Source organism: Macaca fascicularis, chromosome 6 (genome assembly GCF_037993035.2).
Source record: "Macaca fascicularis isolate 582-1 chromosome 6, T2T-MFA8v1.1".
NCBI lineage: Eukaryota > Metazoa > Chordata > Mammalia > Primates > Cercopithecidae > Macaca > Macaca fascicularis.
The window spans coordinates 102,796,068-102,813,026 of NC_088380.1; the positions used below are offsets into that span (position 1 = coordinate 102,796,068).

The 16,959-nt window shown below is 58.2% G+C and overlaps 1 protein-coding gene across 1 annotated transcript; it reads right to left on the reverse strand.

Annotated features, from left to right (window-relative positions):
• Positions 1 to 10,520: 10,520 nt before the first annotated feature.
• Positions 10,521 to 16,567, reverse strand: LOC141406873 (SH3 domain and tetratricopeptide repeat-containing protein 1-like). The gene is made up of 4 exons (XM_065546556.1): positions 15,754 to 16,567; positions 14,892 to 15,048; positions 13,734 to 13,930; positions 10,521 to 10,920 (listed from the first exon to the last, which is right to left on the reverse strand). Exons 1-3 carry the CDS (start codon positions 15,925 to 15,927, stop codon positions 13,827 to 13,829), a joined length of 435 nt encoding a protein of 144 aa, XP_065402628.1. The 5' UTR covers positions 15,928 to 16,567; the 3' UTR covers positions 10,521 to 10,920; positions 13,734 to 13,826.
• Between the last annotated feature and the right edge of the window lie 392 nt (positions 16,568 to 16,959).

Genomic DNA, 16,959 nt, shown 5'->3' on the forward strand with positions numbered 1-16,959 from the left:
GTGTACATCCACCCTGTGACATTCTTCTTAATATCTCAAAGCCGAGAGGTTCATATTACTCCCAGTATGGCAGACACTGTACACTCCCGCGTGATACCCTTCCTGATATCAGGAAGAGGGGAAGATGGTATTAATCCCCATATCGCAGGAGGTGAACACCCACTTGTGATATCTTTCCTAATTTGCAGGGGGAGAGAGGATCATTTCATTCCCAATATTGCAAAAGATGTACACGCTCACCGCGTGATATTGTCATTAATATACCAAGGCACAGAAGATTATGTTACTCCAAATATCGCAGAAAGTGTACACCCCCCAGTGATGTTGTTCCCATGATCCGGGAGGGAAGAGGATGATATTACTTTCAATGTCGCGAGGGTGTAAATGCCACCGGTGATACTGTTCCTAATTTCCACCTGGGGGAGGATGATATTACTCAGATATCTCAGGGGTTATAAACACTCCTTTGATATGGTTCCTAATATCCAGGCGGGAAGTGGATGATATTCCTCCCTACATTGGAGAGGGTGAACACCCGTCTACGATACTGCTCGTAATGTCTACAGGGGGAGATGACATTACTCGCAAAATCTTAAACACGCTGTGTGTCCATCGTGGATCCTAATACACAGGAATAGATATAACACCTCAAGTCGCGGGGAGTGTCTACCCTGACTGTCACATTGTATCCTATACCTAGTGAGGAGAGGATGATTTGGCGACCAATATCCAGGAAGTTAACACGCCCCCTGTGATATGGTTCCTAATATCCACGTTGGCAGAGGATGACAATACTGTCAATATGAAAGGGGTTGTCCAACTCGCCTGAGATATTTTCTCTACTATCCAGAAGAAGAGAGAATGATAATACTCCCAATAGTGCTGGGTGTATCTTCCGCCATGTGACATTGTTCTCAACAGCTAAAGTGAGAGAAGATAATAACATGCATTGTACTGCAGGGGGTGTAAAAAAACAGTGACATTGTCAGGGGGGTGAGCCACCCCCCGCGAGGTGGGGACCAATAGCCACCCCCTCTCCCCCCCTTGGCTATTGGGAGCCACCTCGCAGGGGGGTGAGCCACCCCCCGCGAGGTGGGGACCAATAGCCACCCCCTCTCCCCCCCTTGGCTATTGGGAGCCACCTCGCAGGGGGGTGAGCCACCCCCCGCGAGGTGGGGACCAATAGCCACCCCCTCTCCCCCCCTTGGCTATTGGGAGCCACCTCGCAGGGGGGTGAGCCACCCCCCGCGAGGTGGGGACCAATAGCCACCCCCTCTCCCCCCCTTGGCTATTGGGAGCCACCTCGCAGGGGGGTGAGCCACCCCCCGCGAGGTGGGGACCAATAGCCACCCCCTCTCCCCCCCTTGGCTATTGGGAGCCACCTCGCAGGGGGGTGAGCCACCCCCCGCGAGGTGGGGACCAATAGCCACCCCCTCTCCCCCCCTTGGCTATTGGGAGCCACCTCGCAGGGGGGTGAGCCACCCCCCGCGAGGTGGGGACCAATAGCCACCCCCTCTCCCCCCCTTGGCTATTGGGAGCCACCTCGCAGGGGGGTGAGCCACCCCCCGCGAGGTGGGGACCAATAGCCACCCCCTCTCCCCCCCTTGGCTATTGGGAGCCACCTCGCAGGGGGGTGAGCCACCCCCCGCGAGGTGGGGACCAATAGCCACCCCCTCTCCCCCCCTTGGCTATTGGGAGCCACCTCGCAGGGGGGTGAGCCACCCCCCGCGAGGTGGGGACCAATAGCCACCCCCTCTCCCCCCCTTGGCTATTGGGAGCCACCTCGCAGGGGGGTGAGCCACCCCCCGCGAGGTGGGGACCAATAGCCACCCCCTCTCCCCCCCTTGGCTATTGGGAGCCACCTCGCAGGGGGGTGAGCCACCCCCCGCGAGGTGGGGACCAATAGCCACCCCCTCTCCCCCCCTTGGCTATTGGGAGCCACCTCGCAGGGGGGTGAGCCACCCCCCGCGAGGTGGGGACCAATAGCCACCCCCTCTCCCCCCCTTGGCTATTGGGAGCCACCTCGCAGGGGGGTGAGCCACCCCCCGCGAGGTGGGGACCAATAGCCACCCCCTCTCCCCCCCTTGGCTATTGGGAGCCACCTCGCAGGGGGGTGAGCCACCCCCCGCGAGGTGGGGACCAATAGCCACCCCCTCTCCCCCCCTTGGCTATTGGGAGCCACCTCGCAGGGGGGTGAGCCACCCCCCGCGAGGTGGGGACCAATAGCCACCCCCTCTCCCCCCCTTGGCTATTGGGAGCCACCTCGCAGGGGGGTGAGCCACCCCCCGCGAGGTGGGGACCAATAGCCACCCCCTCTCCCCCCCTTGGCTATTGGGAGCCACCTCGCAGGGGGGTGAGCCACCCCCCGCGAGGTGGGGACCAATAGCCACCCCCTCTCCCCCCCTTGGCTATTGGGAGCCACCTCGCAGGGGGGTGAGCCACCCCCCGCGAGGTGGGGACCAATAGCCACCCCCTCTCCCCCCCTTGGCTATTGGGAGCCACCTCGCAGGGGGGTGAGCCACCCCCCGCGAGGTGGGGACCAATAGCCACCCCCTCTCCCCCCCTTGGCTATTGGGAGCCACCTCGCAGGGGGGTGAGCCACCCCCCGCGAGGTGGGGACCAATAGCCACCCCCTCTCCCCCCCTTGGCTATTGGGAGCCACCTCGCAGGGGGGTGAGCCACCCCCCGCGAGGTGGGGACCAATAGCCACCCCCTCTCCCCCCTTGGCTATTGGGAGCCACCTCGCAGGGGGGTGAGCCACCCCCCGCGAGGTGGGGACCAATAGCCACCCCCTCTCCCCCCCTTGGCTATTGGGAGCCACCTCGCAGGGGGGTGAGCCACCCCCCGCGAGGTGGGGACCAATAGCCACCCCCTCTCCCCCCCTTGGCTATTGGGAGCCACCTCGCAGGGGGGTGAGCCACCCCCCGCGAGGTGGGGACCAATAGCCACCCCCTCTCCCCCCCTTGGCTATTGGGAGCCACCTCGCAGGGGGGTGAGCCACCCCCCGCGAGGTGGGGACCAATAGCCACCCCCTCTCCCCCCCTTGGCTATTGGGAGCCACCTCGCAGGGTGGTGAGCCACCCCCCGCGAGGTGGGGACCAATAGCCACCCCCTCTCCCCCCCTTGGCTATTGGGAGCCACCTCGCAGGGGGGTGAGCCACCCCCCGCGAGGTGGGGACCAATAGCCACCCCCTCTCCCCCCCTTGGCTATTGGGAGCCACCTCGCAGGGGGGTGAGCCACCCCCCGCGAGGTGGGGACCAATAGCCACCCCCTCTCCCCCCCTTGGCTATTGGGAGCCACCTCGCAGGGGGGTGAGCCACCCCCCGCGAGGTGGGGACCAATAGCCACCCCCTCTCCCCCCCTTGGCTATTGGGAGCCACCTCGCAGGGGGGTGAGCCACCCCCCGCGAGGTGGGGACCAATAGCCACCCCCTCTCCCCCCCTTGGCTATTGGGAGCCACCTCGCAGGGGGGTGAGCCACCCCCCGCGAGGTGGGGACCAATAGCCACCCCCTCTCCCCCCCTTGGCTATTGGGAGCCACCTCGCAGGGGGGTGAGCCACCCCCCGCGAGGTGGGGACCAATAGCCACCCCCTCTCCCCCCCTTGGCTATTGGGAGCCACCTCGCAGGGGGGTGAGCCACCCCCCGCGAGGTGGGGACCAATAGCCACCCCCTCTCCCCCCCTTGGCTATTGGGAGCCACCTCGCAGGGGGGTGAGCCACCCCCCGCGAGGTGGGGACCAATAGCCACCCCCTCTCCCCCCCTTGGCTATTGGGAGCCACCTCGCAGGGGGGTGAGCCACCCCCCGCGAGGTGGGGACCAATAGCCACCCCCTCTCCCCCCCTTGGCTATTGGGAGCCACCTCGCAGGGGGGTGAGCCACCCCCCGCGAGGTGGGGACCAATAGCCACCCCCTCTCCCCCCCTTGGCTATTGGGAGCCACCTCGCAGGGGGGTGAGCCACCCCCCGCGAGGTGGGGACCAATAGCCACCCCCTCTCCCCCCCTTGGCTATTGGGAGCCACCTCGCAGGGGGGTGAGCCACCCCCCGCGAGGTGGGGACCAATAGCCACCCCCTCTCCCCCCCTTGGCTATTGGGAGCCACCTCGCAGGGGGGTGAGCCACCCCCCGCGAGGTGGGGACCAATAGCCACCCCCTCTCCCCCCCTTGGCTATTGGGAGCCACCTCGCAGGGGGGTGAGCCACCCCCCGCGAGGTGGGGACCAATAGCCACCCCCTCTCCCCCCCTTGGCTATTGGGAGCCACCTCGCAGGGGGGTGAGCCACCCCCCGCGAGGTGGGGACCAATAGCCACCCCCTCTCCCCCCCTTGGCTATTGGGAGCCACCTCGCAGGGGGGTGAGCCACCCCCCGCGAGGTGGGGACCAATAGCCACCCCCTCTCCCCCCCTTGGCTATTGGGAGCCACCTCGCAGGGGGGTGAGCCACCCCCCGCGAGGTGGGGACCAATAGCCACCCCCTCTCCCCCCCTTGGCTATTGGGAGCCACCTCGCAGGGGGGTGAGCCACCCCCCGCGAGGTGGGGACCAATAGCCACCCCCTCTCCCCCCCTTGGCTATTGGGAGCCACCTCGCAGGGGGGTGAGCCACCCCCCGCGAGGTGGGGACCAATAGCCACCCCCTCTCCCCCCCTTGGCTATTGGGAGCCACCTCGCAGGGGGGTGAGCCACCCCCCGCGAGGTGGGGACCAATAGCCACCCCCTCTCCCCCCCTTGGCTATTGGGAGCCACCTCGCAGGGGGGTGAGCCACCCCCCGCGAGGTGGGGACCAATAGCCACCCCCTCTCCCCCCCTTGGCTATTGGGAGCCACCTCGCAGGGGGGTGAGCCACCCCCCGCGAGGTGGGGACCAATAGCCACCCCCTCTCCCCCCTTTGGCTATTGGGAGCCATGGTGGACTCACAGCCTGGTTCCTATATTTTGAGTAGTATCATCTGCCTCTCTGGAAGTAATGTACTGTTTCACAGACGGGTGTACACCCTCAGTGTATTGCTCTAGGAGCAATAATATAATTAATTATTATGCATCAATGATCGATTTTAATAATTATCAGTAATACTATCAATTAATAATTTTCTATTAATTACTGATAATTGTTTGAAATAGATTATGATCTACTCCAAGAATTATTGTTTAATATTAATGTCATTTATCAATATTATTATTTCTTAATATTAATTATTAATTTTTTGCCTACATCCCTTAGTATTGATTTAAGTCACATTAGTTGTTGATATCATTATTTTATTATTAATTGTGTTAATATTATTAATTATTAATACCAATCGTTAACATTTTTCACCAGTGTTTATAGTATCTTAATTGTGATTTTAAATATCTGTGATTAATATTAATTTTTATATTTATTAATATTAATAATTAATAATCTTGTTTCTGATATCCTGCCAGGAGAGGATTATATTACTCCCAGTGTCGCAGAAATTGTAAACCCCTCTATGATGTTATTCCTAGTAGCCAGGGGGTAAAGCATGACATTATTGAAACTACCGCAGTGTGTGTACATGCCGTCGGTCAGCTTTTTCCTTCTATCCAGGGTGGGAGAGGTTTATATGACTCCCAATATCACCGTGGGCGTGGACCGCCACCGTGTTATTTTCCCTGACATCCAAATGTGGAGAGGGTGATGTTTCTTCCGATTTCGCTTGGGTTGTACACCACCCCTGTTATATGATTCCTACTATCCAGCTGGCGAGAGGATGATATCAGTCTCAATATTGCAGGAGGTGTACACTCCTTGGTGATATTGTTCCTAATATCCAGGGACGGAGAGGATGATATCACTCCCATTAAAGCAGGGGGTGTACACCTCTTCTGTGACATTGTTCCTAATAGCCAGCCAGGGAGAGGAAGATATTACCGCCAATATCGCAGGGGTGTACACCCCCTTATGATATTGTTCCTTATATCCTGGGAGAGAGACGATGATACTAGTGGCAATGTCGCAGGGGTTGTACACACCCACTGTGCTATTGTTCCGAATAACACGATATGACTCCCAATATCACAGGGGGGAGGTACCTCCTCCTGTGATATTGTTTCTTATATTCAGGGGGAGAGGATGATATGACTCCCAATATCACAGGGGTTGTACACACCTCCTGCAATATTGTTCCTAATATCCCGAAGGGGAGAGCATAATATTACTCTCAATATCTCAGGGGGTGTACACCTCCTTTGTAATATTTTTCTTCATATCCATGATAGGAGAGGATGATAAGACTCCCAGTATGGCAAGAAGTGTACAGCCGGCCGTGATATAGTTCCTTACATCCAGGTAGGGAGAGGATGTTGTTACTGCCCATATCGTACAAAGTGTAAAACCCCTTCGATATTTTGCCTACAATCCTGAGGGGAGAGGATGATATTACTCCCAAAATCGAAGAAGGTGTACACCCCCCTGGGACACTGCACCCAATATTCACGTTGGGAGACGATGACAATATGCCCAATATCGCAGGGGATGTACACCCACCCTAGGATATTGTTCCTATATCGAGTGTGGGAGAAGACGCTATTACTCCCAATAACGGAGGGGCTGTGGCTGTACACCCCTCCTGTGATATTGTTCTTTATATCCTAGGGAAAAGAGGATGATATTACACCCAATACCGCAGGGGGTGTACACCCACTCAGTGATGTTGTTCTTAATGTACTCCACCTCCCACCACCAGGGATATCGTTCCTAATATCCAGGGGAAGAGAGGATAACATTATGCCCAATATTGCTGGGGAGTATACACAACCTCTGTGATGTTGTTCCTAGGATCCAAAGGTAGAGACGATGATATTACTGGCCATATTGCAGGGGGTGTACACCCTTCTGTGATATCGTTTTTGACATTCAGTTGGGGGAGACGATCACATTAATCCCAATATCGCAGAAGGTGTACAGACCCCTGTGATGTGGTTCCTAATGTACAGGGGAAAGAGAAGAATATTATTCTCAATATCGCAGGGTGTGTAACCACCCTGTCCCCTGTATATTGTCCCTAATATGCAGAGGGGTGGAGGCTGACAGTACTCCCAATATCCCAGAAGGTGCACACACACCTGTGATATAGTTTCTAATATCCAGCGGGAAAGAGGCTGATTTTACTTTCGATATCACAGTGGGTGTACACCGCCCCCAACCCCGGGGTATCGTTCCTAATATCCAGGCGGGAAGAAGATGACATTGCTGACAATATCGAAGGGGGTGGACAACTCTTCTGTGATATGGTTCCTGATATTCAGGGGGTGAGTGGATGATGTGTACACCCCGCCTGTGATATGAATCCTAAAACCTAGAAGAAGAGAGAATGACATTGCTTCCAAAAACACACGGGGTGTACACACCCCGGTGTGATATTGTTCCTCATAACTTGTAGGGGAGAGCGTGATATTACTTCCAATATGACAGTGGCTTGACACCCAGTCTGTGATATTGGTTCTGCACACCAACTCTGTGCCCCTCTTTTCCATGCGTTCTCTCCTCACTGTTGGAACCTCGGGGGAGGCTTTATCTCTGGTTACAGATGAAGAGACGAGGGGTCTGAGAGGTTAAGCAAGTTTGTTACTGGAAAGGGGTCCCGATCCAGACTCCAAGAGAGGTTTCTTGGATCTCACAGAAGAAAGAATTCGGGGCGAGTCCATCAAGTGAAAGCAACTTTATGAGGAAAGAAAAGGAATAAAAGAATGGCTACTCTGGCCGGGCGCAGCGGCTCACTCCTGTAATCCTAGAACTTTGGGATGCCGAGGCAGGTGGATCACCTGAGGTGAGAAGTTCGAGACCAGCCTGGTCCAACATGGCAAAACCCTGTCTCCACTAAAATACAAAACATTAACGGTGTGGTGGCAGGTGCCTGTAATCCCAGCTACTAGGAAGGCTGAGGCAGGAGAATCGTTTAACCCAGGAGGCGGAGGTTGTAGTGAGCCAAGATCATGCCATTGCATTCTAGTTCGGCCAACAGAGCAAGACTCCATCTCAAAAAAAAAAAAAAGAAAAAAAAAGAATGGCTGCTCCACAGGCAGAGTGGCCTCAAAAGCTGCTGGTTGCCCATTTTCATGGTTATTTCTTGATCATACGCTAAACAAGGGTTGGACGATTCATGAGTGTTCCAGGAAAGGGGTGGGCAATTCCCAGAACTGAGAGTTTCTGCCTTCCCTTCTGAGACCGTGTAGGGTAACCTCCAGATGTTGCCATGGCATCTGTAAACTGTCGTGGCGCTGGTGGGAGTGTCTTGTAGCAGTTAAGGCATTATAATTAGCACATAATGAGCTGTGAGGGCAATCAGAGGTCACTCTCGTGGCCATCTTGGGTTTGGGGCTTTGGCCAACTTCTTTATTGCAACCTGCTTTATCAGCAAGGTCTTTATGACCTGTATCTTGTGGGGACCTCCTATCTCATCCTGTGACGAAGAATGCCTAGCCTACTGGGAATGCGGCCCAGCAGGTCTCAGCCTCCTTTTACCCAGCCCCCATTCAAGATGGAGTCGCTCTGGTTCACGTGCCTCTGACAAGCTGGCCTGGGTTGAGTGTCCCCTAGTGTGTGGTTGTTGGAGCTGTTCCTAGGAGTAAGCGGGATTGTCAGTAGGAAACAGGCCTCGGTTAGCCCTGGGGCTGGCACTCTGCCCCAGTATGTCGGTCTCATTTTAGTGGTGACAAAACTGGGGCTCAGAGACATCAACTCCCTCACCCCGAACCCCCAGACTGTGCGTGGTGGGCTGGGGTTTGAATGTGGGGCTTGAAGACCCATCATCTCCTCTGGTCCCCCAGTCTCTGCTGTCCAGGAGAAACAGGATCCCAGGATCCAGGCCCCTCATGGCACCAGCCAGGGTGGGTGGAGATGGGAAGGCACAGTTCCAAAGCCCCCCGGATTCTGAGGCAGTTCGGGGGCCGAGAGCAACCCGGACCTGCGACCCCACCCCGAGAAGAATGGCTGCAGGCCCGGCCCAGCGGGCAGGAGGTCTGTGTCCTCAGTCAACGTGACGGCGCTTCCCGCTCCTCCAGCCAGGCCGTGCCGTCTTCACGTTTCCAGTCATGCGGCCTCCTCTCCAATTCCCAAGCCCAACCCACAGAGACAGCGATCTGGGGTCAACGTGAGGTTTGTCAGCAGCTCTGAGCTGCTGCTTCCCGCCAGCCCCGCGGCCCGTTCTGGAAAGCTCTGTGCTGTCCCCTGGTGGGGAGGCTCAGGGCAGGGCTCTGGTTGCAAGCATGGGGTCCCAGAACCTCCTGGCTCTGTCACCTCTGCTGGGTGGCAAACCAACCCAGGACTGAACCAGTGACACCTGTGGCGCTCCCAGAACCTCCTGGCTCTGTCACCTCTGCTCGGTGGAACACCAACCCAGGACTGAAGCAGCAGATGGGTGCCTGATTCCTTATTATCAGAGCTCCGCCCACTGGCAAGTCCCTCTCCGGGCCTCAGTTTCCCCTTCCATTAAACAAGGGGCTTGGGGGATACAAAGGAGAGGTAACAGCTTAGTGAGGATGGGAGGTTTCTTCTGGGGAGATAAATACATTTATGAAACTTGATGGCGTGAGTGGTTGCACAGGACTGTGAATGCACAAATGCCACATTATTTGCGTTGAAATAGTTCATTGCATGCGATGTGAAAGTTACCTCATTTAAAGTGTTTAAAAGAGCGGCCTGGGAGAGTGCAGTGTTTGTGAGAATCACGTGGGACACCCACAGTCTCTAACCTCGGTTTCCTTGCCGTAAACTGGCAGAGACCGTGTGAGCTGTGTTCCTTGGGCCCAGAGATTCCAAGAAGGAAAACCTGGGTTTCCAGGGACTGGGATGAGGGCCGGAGGCTGGAAGGGGAGGGGTATGTGGGGACGGCTGGGGGGCAGCCCAGATAAGGCTTTCAATACTGGGTAGCAGCATCTACACAGGCAGAGATCCCCGCATCTCACTTCCCGCAGGGCTGACCGGTGGTCAGAGGTGGGACTGGCCAGGCCCGGCCCAACCAAGCCTAGGAGCAGAGGACACTGAGTGAGGGATCCCTGGGGCCACCCTCACTGGCTTGTGGCTCTCCTGACACCACAAGAGAGGTCCAGGAGCTGACCTTGGGTCCTAATGGGGGACATCTTCCTGGCTGCAGGCTGGCAGGGTGGTGTGGTGGTCAGTGTACTGGGCTCTGCATCTCCGCCCCTACCTGCTGTGTGACGGTGGGCCAGACACCTAACCTCTCTGTGCCTCTATTTCTTCAATGGCGAACAGGGACACTAGCAGCCCCCACATCCAGGCACAGTGGCCTGAAGGTTAAAGGCAAGGGCGGCACGAGACCTACAGCAAGAGCTCTGAGCAGGGAGAGCAAGGAGCTGCCCAGAGTTCCACCACCATCTCCCCTCTGGCCGCCGAGGAAACCGAGGCTCATGATGACCTGGCCCAGGTCTGTTGGACTCACAGTTGTTCTCATCCCCAAGATCAGCGGGCTGCCACCAGGGAAGGAGATGGCCCCCAGACACAGCCCAGGAAGCACACAGGGAAGGATGCCCTGGGGACTTCGGTATGTTATTGTAAAAAAAAACCATTTATTGCTATTTGAACCCTGCTTTCATGCCTCCATTTCCCAGAAAATGAGCCACGGGAGACACCAGGAGAGGGAGGAGACCATCCTCCTTGCACAAAACCCACTCCCTCGGATGCTGTCCTCAGCGAGGGTGGCTGGGGGCCAACCAGGGGGCCCACCCGCAGAGTGGCAGAGGAGGCAGGTTGACCCTGTGGACGTTGAGCTCTGTGGCGAAGGTCCTGGCCTTCTGGTAGAAGAAGAGCGACTTCTCACGGTCCAGGAGGAAGTTGTGGGAGATGGTGGCCGGCCGCGTGTAGATCTTCAGCTGTGCCTTCTTGTTGCCCAGGTCCACGGCGGCTGCCAGTGCCAGCTGGTAGTACCTGGCTGCATCAAACGGGTCCTGAAGGGGACAGGTCATGCTCAGCAAAAGGGGGACTCGGAGCCCGTCTTCCCAGAGGCCGTTCCTGTCTCCAGGTCATTCCACATGTCCAGCCAATGCTGGCTCACCCCATGAACCCTGAAGCCTGTGACACTGCTGTGGTCTCAGCTGCAGGAGGTGGGGATGACCCTGACACCCCTGGAAGCCTTCCTGACTGCCCCTACGCCCCACTCACCCCAAGTCTCCTGCCCCAGTGCCACCCTCTCTGCAGGCAGTGGCTGCTTTCCCCATGGGCTGAGGTCAGGGCAGATCCTGCCTGCTCTGAGAGTTCCATGCAGGGCCCGTGGCTCCAAGCCACAGCAGGGGCACAGCGTTGAGTGACCCAGGCTCCCCTCTGGCCCCTGTCCATGCTGACCATTTCCAGGCCCTCCACGGGACAGGCCAGGTACAAAACCATCTCACAGGTGTTCTCTCTGGCAATGTTCCCTGAAATATTGACGGAGTGTGACTCCCCAGACATCCACTCCCATTTTCAATGCATCTTTGGCTCAAATTCACCATCCCTGGGTTGGGATGCCATCTCCCAGACCTCCTCCTTGACCCTCCCATCCCCCACCCGGCTTCTCCCCAGGCGCCTCCTCCACATGGGGTCACCCAAGGGACCTCTCTAAGACCCATGCCTAGCCTGTCCCTCTTTACCATCTCAAGATGACTCCCAGGGCCAAGGACAAAGTCCAAGATGCAGCAGTCCATTCCCCCACTGCCCCGCCCCACACACGGCGCAGGGGCGTGAGAAGGCCCCGAGTCACCGCCACTGCTCATCCAATGCCCCTCGGCCCAGCCGAACACTGGACTCTGTGCTGGGTACGTGGCTGAGCCTAATGTCCTTGCTCCCAGTCTGAGGGACCTGGGAGTGAACACTGACCACACAGGGTGGCCCGGGCTGTGGCAGAGGGAAGCCCAGGAGCCTGTGGGGGGCCCAGGAGGCCCCAGACTCAGCCGGGGGTGGAAGGCAAAGGCTTCCTGAAGGGGTGGGGGCATCCCAACTAAACAGGAAGGAGCCAGCCAATGCATATGTCTCTGCGTGTGCCTGTGCATGTGTCTGTGCATATTTGGGTGCCTGTGTGTCTGTGCGTGTTTGTGTGCCTGTGTGCATGCCTGTGTGTGTGTGCGTGTCTGTGTGTGCGTGTGCCTGTGCCCGTGTGCATTTGCGTGTGCATTTCCATGTGCCTGTAGTGTGTGCAGCAGCTAGTGAGTGGCAGGCTGAGCCAGGACACACCTAATCCTACCTATTCCAGGGCTCGCTCTCACGTGTAGACTAAAGGGGACCCCTTTTTAGAGGCAATCGGCAAAGATGCCCATTTACCCCTGCCTCTCTGCCAGCCTTCCAGGCCCCATGCAGCCCGGCTTTTTCTCCTACTCCTCTGGGCCCTGGGTCCAGAGCCTACTACACAAGGAGGAGGGTGTAGCCTTGGAAAGACAGCCGCCCTTGGGGAATTCCAAGGGGGTCTCCCTGTGGGAAGCTGGCCTGCGCTGACAGCATAGTCACAATGAGGCCCAGAGGGCTGTGCATGGGAAGGAAGACTGTGCATGGGAAGGAGGGCTGTGCATGGGAAGGAGGTGAAGGAGGCCTCTGCCCCTCAACCCCAACCATGGACTTTGGCCTCTCAGGTACTACTTGGCCCTTTCCTTCCTCCTGGGCAGGCGGAGTGGGCGGCAGGCTTGACCAAAACAGAGAAAGGCCTCTTCTGGGAGGCCCGTCCCCCTGGGTCCCAGGTGAGCCCCTGAGCGGTGAGCAGCGTCCCTCTAGGTCTGACACTTGGCACCTCCCTGTCTGGCTGGGACTTGGGAGGCCACAGGGACCACTTCTGACCACCAGGTGTCGTCAGCACTGGGCGGGGGCCTTCCCGGCAGCCCCAGGCCTGCGGTGGGGGATACGGGGCGGGGTCTTAGGGCTGCCCCAGCTCCTCATGTTGTTCTAAGGCCCCCAAGATCTCGGCCGCAGGACTGGAGTGCCCTGGCCCCTCAGCCCATAAGGAGCACTGACGCGGTGCCGGTGCGATGCTGAGGAGGGGCGGTGCCTGCTGGGCAGAGGGGTGGAGACACCCCAGGTCTGAGTCTGACAGTCCCAGCTCTCCACCCCTGCAGGGCTGGGGGCAGAGGGAGCACAGCACCTCCCCTCGAGACAGACCCGACCCAGCAAGGCCTCAGCCTGGCTGGCTGGGGCCCCGCCCCACCGCACCTGCCCTGAGCTGGGGTTTCCCTGTCTGTGAACCCAATGGTAAGACACTGGTCCCACCCCACCCTTCCTGGGTGATGTGAAAATTCAAGGTGTCTCGGAACTCCAGGAAGGAGTTGCTCAGTGCAGGCTGGCACCCTGGGCAGGCTTCCTAGACGAGGCGCCAGGATTTGGGTTGGATCTTGCAACGTTGATTCAATGCGAGGATGATGCCGTCCTCCGAAATGTCCTTCTCCCGACCCTGTTTTCTTTGTTAAATGCAACTTGACACTTGACTGTCAAGAATCAGCTTTGGTGTCATCTCCTCCAGGAGGGCCCCCCGACTGCAATCCTCCTTCTTTATCCAGAGGACACCATTGCCCACTCATGTGTCAGCCTCCCTGGCTGAGACTGAGTTCTTGAGGGTGGGGCCTGGCCAGCTTGGGAGCTGGGTTGTATCTGCTGACCTTGCCGGCTCCTCCAGCCACGTGCAGAGCTCCAGGGAGGCCACTGGGCCATTCCTAAGGAAGGCTGGAACCCAGGCCTCTGGGGTCTGGGTGGAGATCCCACTCCAAGGGGGCCGGGAACACCCCAAGCCCTGCCCCTCCCCACCCACCTTCAGGTCGTAGAAGATGATGTCACCGAGCACCAGGTACACATTCACGTAGTGGAGGGTCTCCTCGTCGAACTCCAGCGGCGAGTTGCAGAGCTACAGGGCCTTGAGGTAGAAGTGCTCCGCCAGCTTGCCATGACCCAGCTGATGGTGCAGGGCGGCCAGCCGGTGGTAGGCCATGCGCTCATTCAGCTGGTCCCCTGGGGTGGAGGCCAAAGGGGCAGGTGTGAGGATGTGGCTCCCTGGGGCAGGGAGGGCACAGGCCCCTCTGGAGCAGGCATGCAGACCCCAGGCAGCACACCTGGCTTGCCTCCAGGCACCTGCGGTCACCTGGGCAGCTCTGGCCAGTCCCTTCTGGGTTCCCAGACTCACTTTCCCATCTGCAAAGCAGAATTAATAAGGCCTGCCCCGTCTACTGTGAGGCTTTGGCAAAGTCGGACTTGGATGGCCCAGCTCTGTGCCTACACATAGCCACCTGCCTATGCTCACTGGTTTTAACCAGGGGAGCCCAAAAGCCATGCAGTCCAGGTGCTCCCAGGCACCCCGGCTCCAGGCAACCCACAGACATAACATCCGACTCCTCCTGGGTGTGTCACAATCGGAGCCCCCTACTTTGGGGAGTCAGCTGCACACCTACTGTGTACTGGGCCACAGGGCACAAGGCGCTGGGGCATGCGGCCTGCCTAGGGTTCCCTGTCTCTGGAGGGGGACAGACGACCCTGGCACAGCACCAGGGGATGCCCGGCCTTAAGGGGCAGACTGTTGGAAGGGGAATTGGGATTTTATCAGCCAGAGAGCTGGGTGGTTGATGAGGGTGGGAAGGGTACAAGAGAAAGGGAATATGCCACTCAGCCTGGCACATACAGGGACCAACGAGATGCCTGGCATGTCTGGAAGGCAGAGGGCACACTGGGCGGCCCTTGTGGTCAGCAGCGGGAACAGGCAGAGGAAACAGAGCTCAGTCAGGCAGGGAGCTCTGCACTGCGTGAGAGACCTTGGGCTGTGCCGCACAGCCGGACGGGGAAGCCAGTTGGGCAGATCTGCCTGCCTGGACAGGAGACCAGGAAAATCCAGCAGCTGTTTCAGCTCCTGCCCTGCAGTCCTGGAGGCTGGGCTCTGGCACAGTGTGGGTCCTGGCAGGGTGGGGCTCAGGGGACTTACCCAGAGTGATGCTGAGTGCTAGGGCCACGTAGGCAAACTCCAAGCGCTCCTGGGGATTTTCCAGTGTGGCCAGCAGTGCCACCAGCTTGTTGCACAGCTGTAGCTGCAGCTCCGCCTTGCGGTTGCCTGTAGTCATTGCCAGGGCCAGGACCCGGTCCTACCACACAGGCAGGTGGGGTCAGGTTTCCCGTAGCACCCACCTTGCCCAGCGCCCTCCTCAGAGCTCAAACATGTGCTTGGAGCTTCCCACACCCCAGCTACACCTGCACCTCCACACAGCTCTGTGCTCTGGGATAACACACAGTTCAGACACCCAAGTTGGGGGCTGAAGAGTCACCTGAGGCCCATCCAGCTACACCCGGCAGCCTCAGACCCGTCTCTCCCACCTGGCCACCGGGGGTCTGACTCGGGGGAGCCAGCACTCCTCTCTGCTCTAAAAACACCACATTTATCTGTGCCCAGGACTGAGCCACACCGTGAGCTCAGAGGAAGGGAGAAGCCGTCCCACTTCGGGGTGCATGCAGACCCGGGCCTCCCAGTGACATGCTGTGTGTCCTCTGACATGTCCCTGTGCCTCTCTGAGCCTCAGTTTCCTCATCTGAAAGATGGGGACAGAACTTCCCGCTCATGGTTGCTTGAGATCATCAGGTACAAGGGTAGAGCCATTGTCACATCCAGGCCCCGAGTGTTTGTCCCAGGCAGGGGCACGGTCAATATCATGCCCGGTGAGACCACTTGGAAACTAGCATGTGCATGGGTGGCCCTGCCTCCAGGTGGGAGGCCTCTGCCCTGCCACACCTGTGCCTCAGCCCTCCAGGTGCCCCCCTGAGGCCCACCCACATCAGCCCACAGGCCAGCTCACCCGGTAGAAGGACACAGCTTTCTCCCGCTCCCAGGCCCCACTGAAGAAGATGTCTCCAGCTGCCTCAAACAGCTCCGGCCCCAGGTTGGGGTCGCCTGTGTACAGGACCACATTCTGTGCCACCTGAAAGGAGACAGAAGTTCCCTCAAGACCCACACCTGGTGAGGTGGCCATGCCCACCTTTTCCAGCCTCCTTCCTCTCACACACTACAGGTACACCTGAGCATTTTTCAGACCCTGTGCATTAGGGCTGCCCCCACCACTGGCATGAGGACAATGAACTGATGCACCTGAGTGCCAGGAGATAACTGAGCAGCTGCAGCCCAGGAGCCCGACACCTGTGAATCCTACCACCAGGGCTAGCCCTAGCCCACTCCCCCTGCACTCACACCAGTCTCCGTGGCCCCCAGATTGCTGGGAGCCCATCCCCTGGCTCCTTTCTGCGTTGCCACATCCCTGCCACATCAACAGTGTTTGTGGGTGGGCCTGGTCCCCTCTTGGCCATGAGCTCTTGATCCCTCTCCTCAGCTCAAGGAGGTATACAGCAGGTGCTCAGTAATGAAAGCTTCACCAGGCTCGTGGGCTTCACAATTTGTTCCGGACCACACTGTGTTTGGGAAAGCCTCTGAAAACAGCCACTATGATAGATTCATTTTGTAAGGAGATGTGCCACGTGTTGCTTGGAGCAAGTTCTTCTGTGTGTTAACTGAGTGGTCACATTATTTGAGCATGTGCTGTATTTGAGCAGGTGCTGGGCACTGTGAGGGGCTGCGCCTCTGCCCTCAGGGAGAAGATGCTGGCCACTGGGGGAGGATATGAGGTAACCAGTTGGAGGGAGGAAAAAGGCACACAACAGGTGCTCAGCAGTGGCTTAGGAATGAGTGGATGGATGGATGAATGGATGAGGAGATGTAGACACATGGATGGATGGATGAGTGTGTGGATAGATTAATGCTGGGATGGATGGATGGACGGATGGATGGATGGATGGATGGATGGATGGATGGATGGACGGACGGACGGACGGACGGACGGGTGGGTGGATGGGTGGATGGATGGGTGGATGGGTGGATGGGTGGGTGGATGGGTGGATGGGTGGATGGGTGGATGGGTGGATGGGTGGGTGGGTGGGTGGATGGATGGATGGATGGATGGATGGATGGATGGATGGATGGATGGGTGGAATGATGTGTGTATGTCTGTATG

Excerpts from the sequence above, each read along its gene's own strand:
- LOC141406873 (XM_065546556.1), bottom strand. The coding sequence starts at position 15,927 with ATGGCCACCTCACCAGGTGTGGGTCTTGAGGGAACTTCTGTCTCCTTT. Across the intron at positions 15,049-15,753 it reads AAGCTGTGTCCTTCTACCGG|GACCGGGTCCTGGCCCTGGC; the intron begins GTGAGCTGGCCT and ends CCTGTGTGGTAG. Across the intron at positions 13,931-14,891 it reads AGCACTCAGCATCACTCTGG|GGGACCAGCTGAATGAGCGC; the intron begins GTAAGTCCCCTG and ends CCTCCACCCCAG.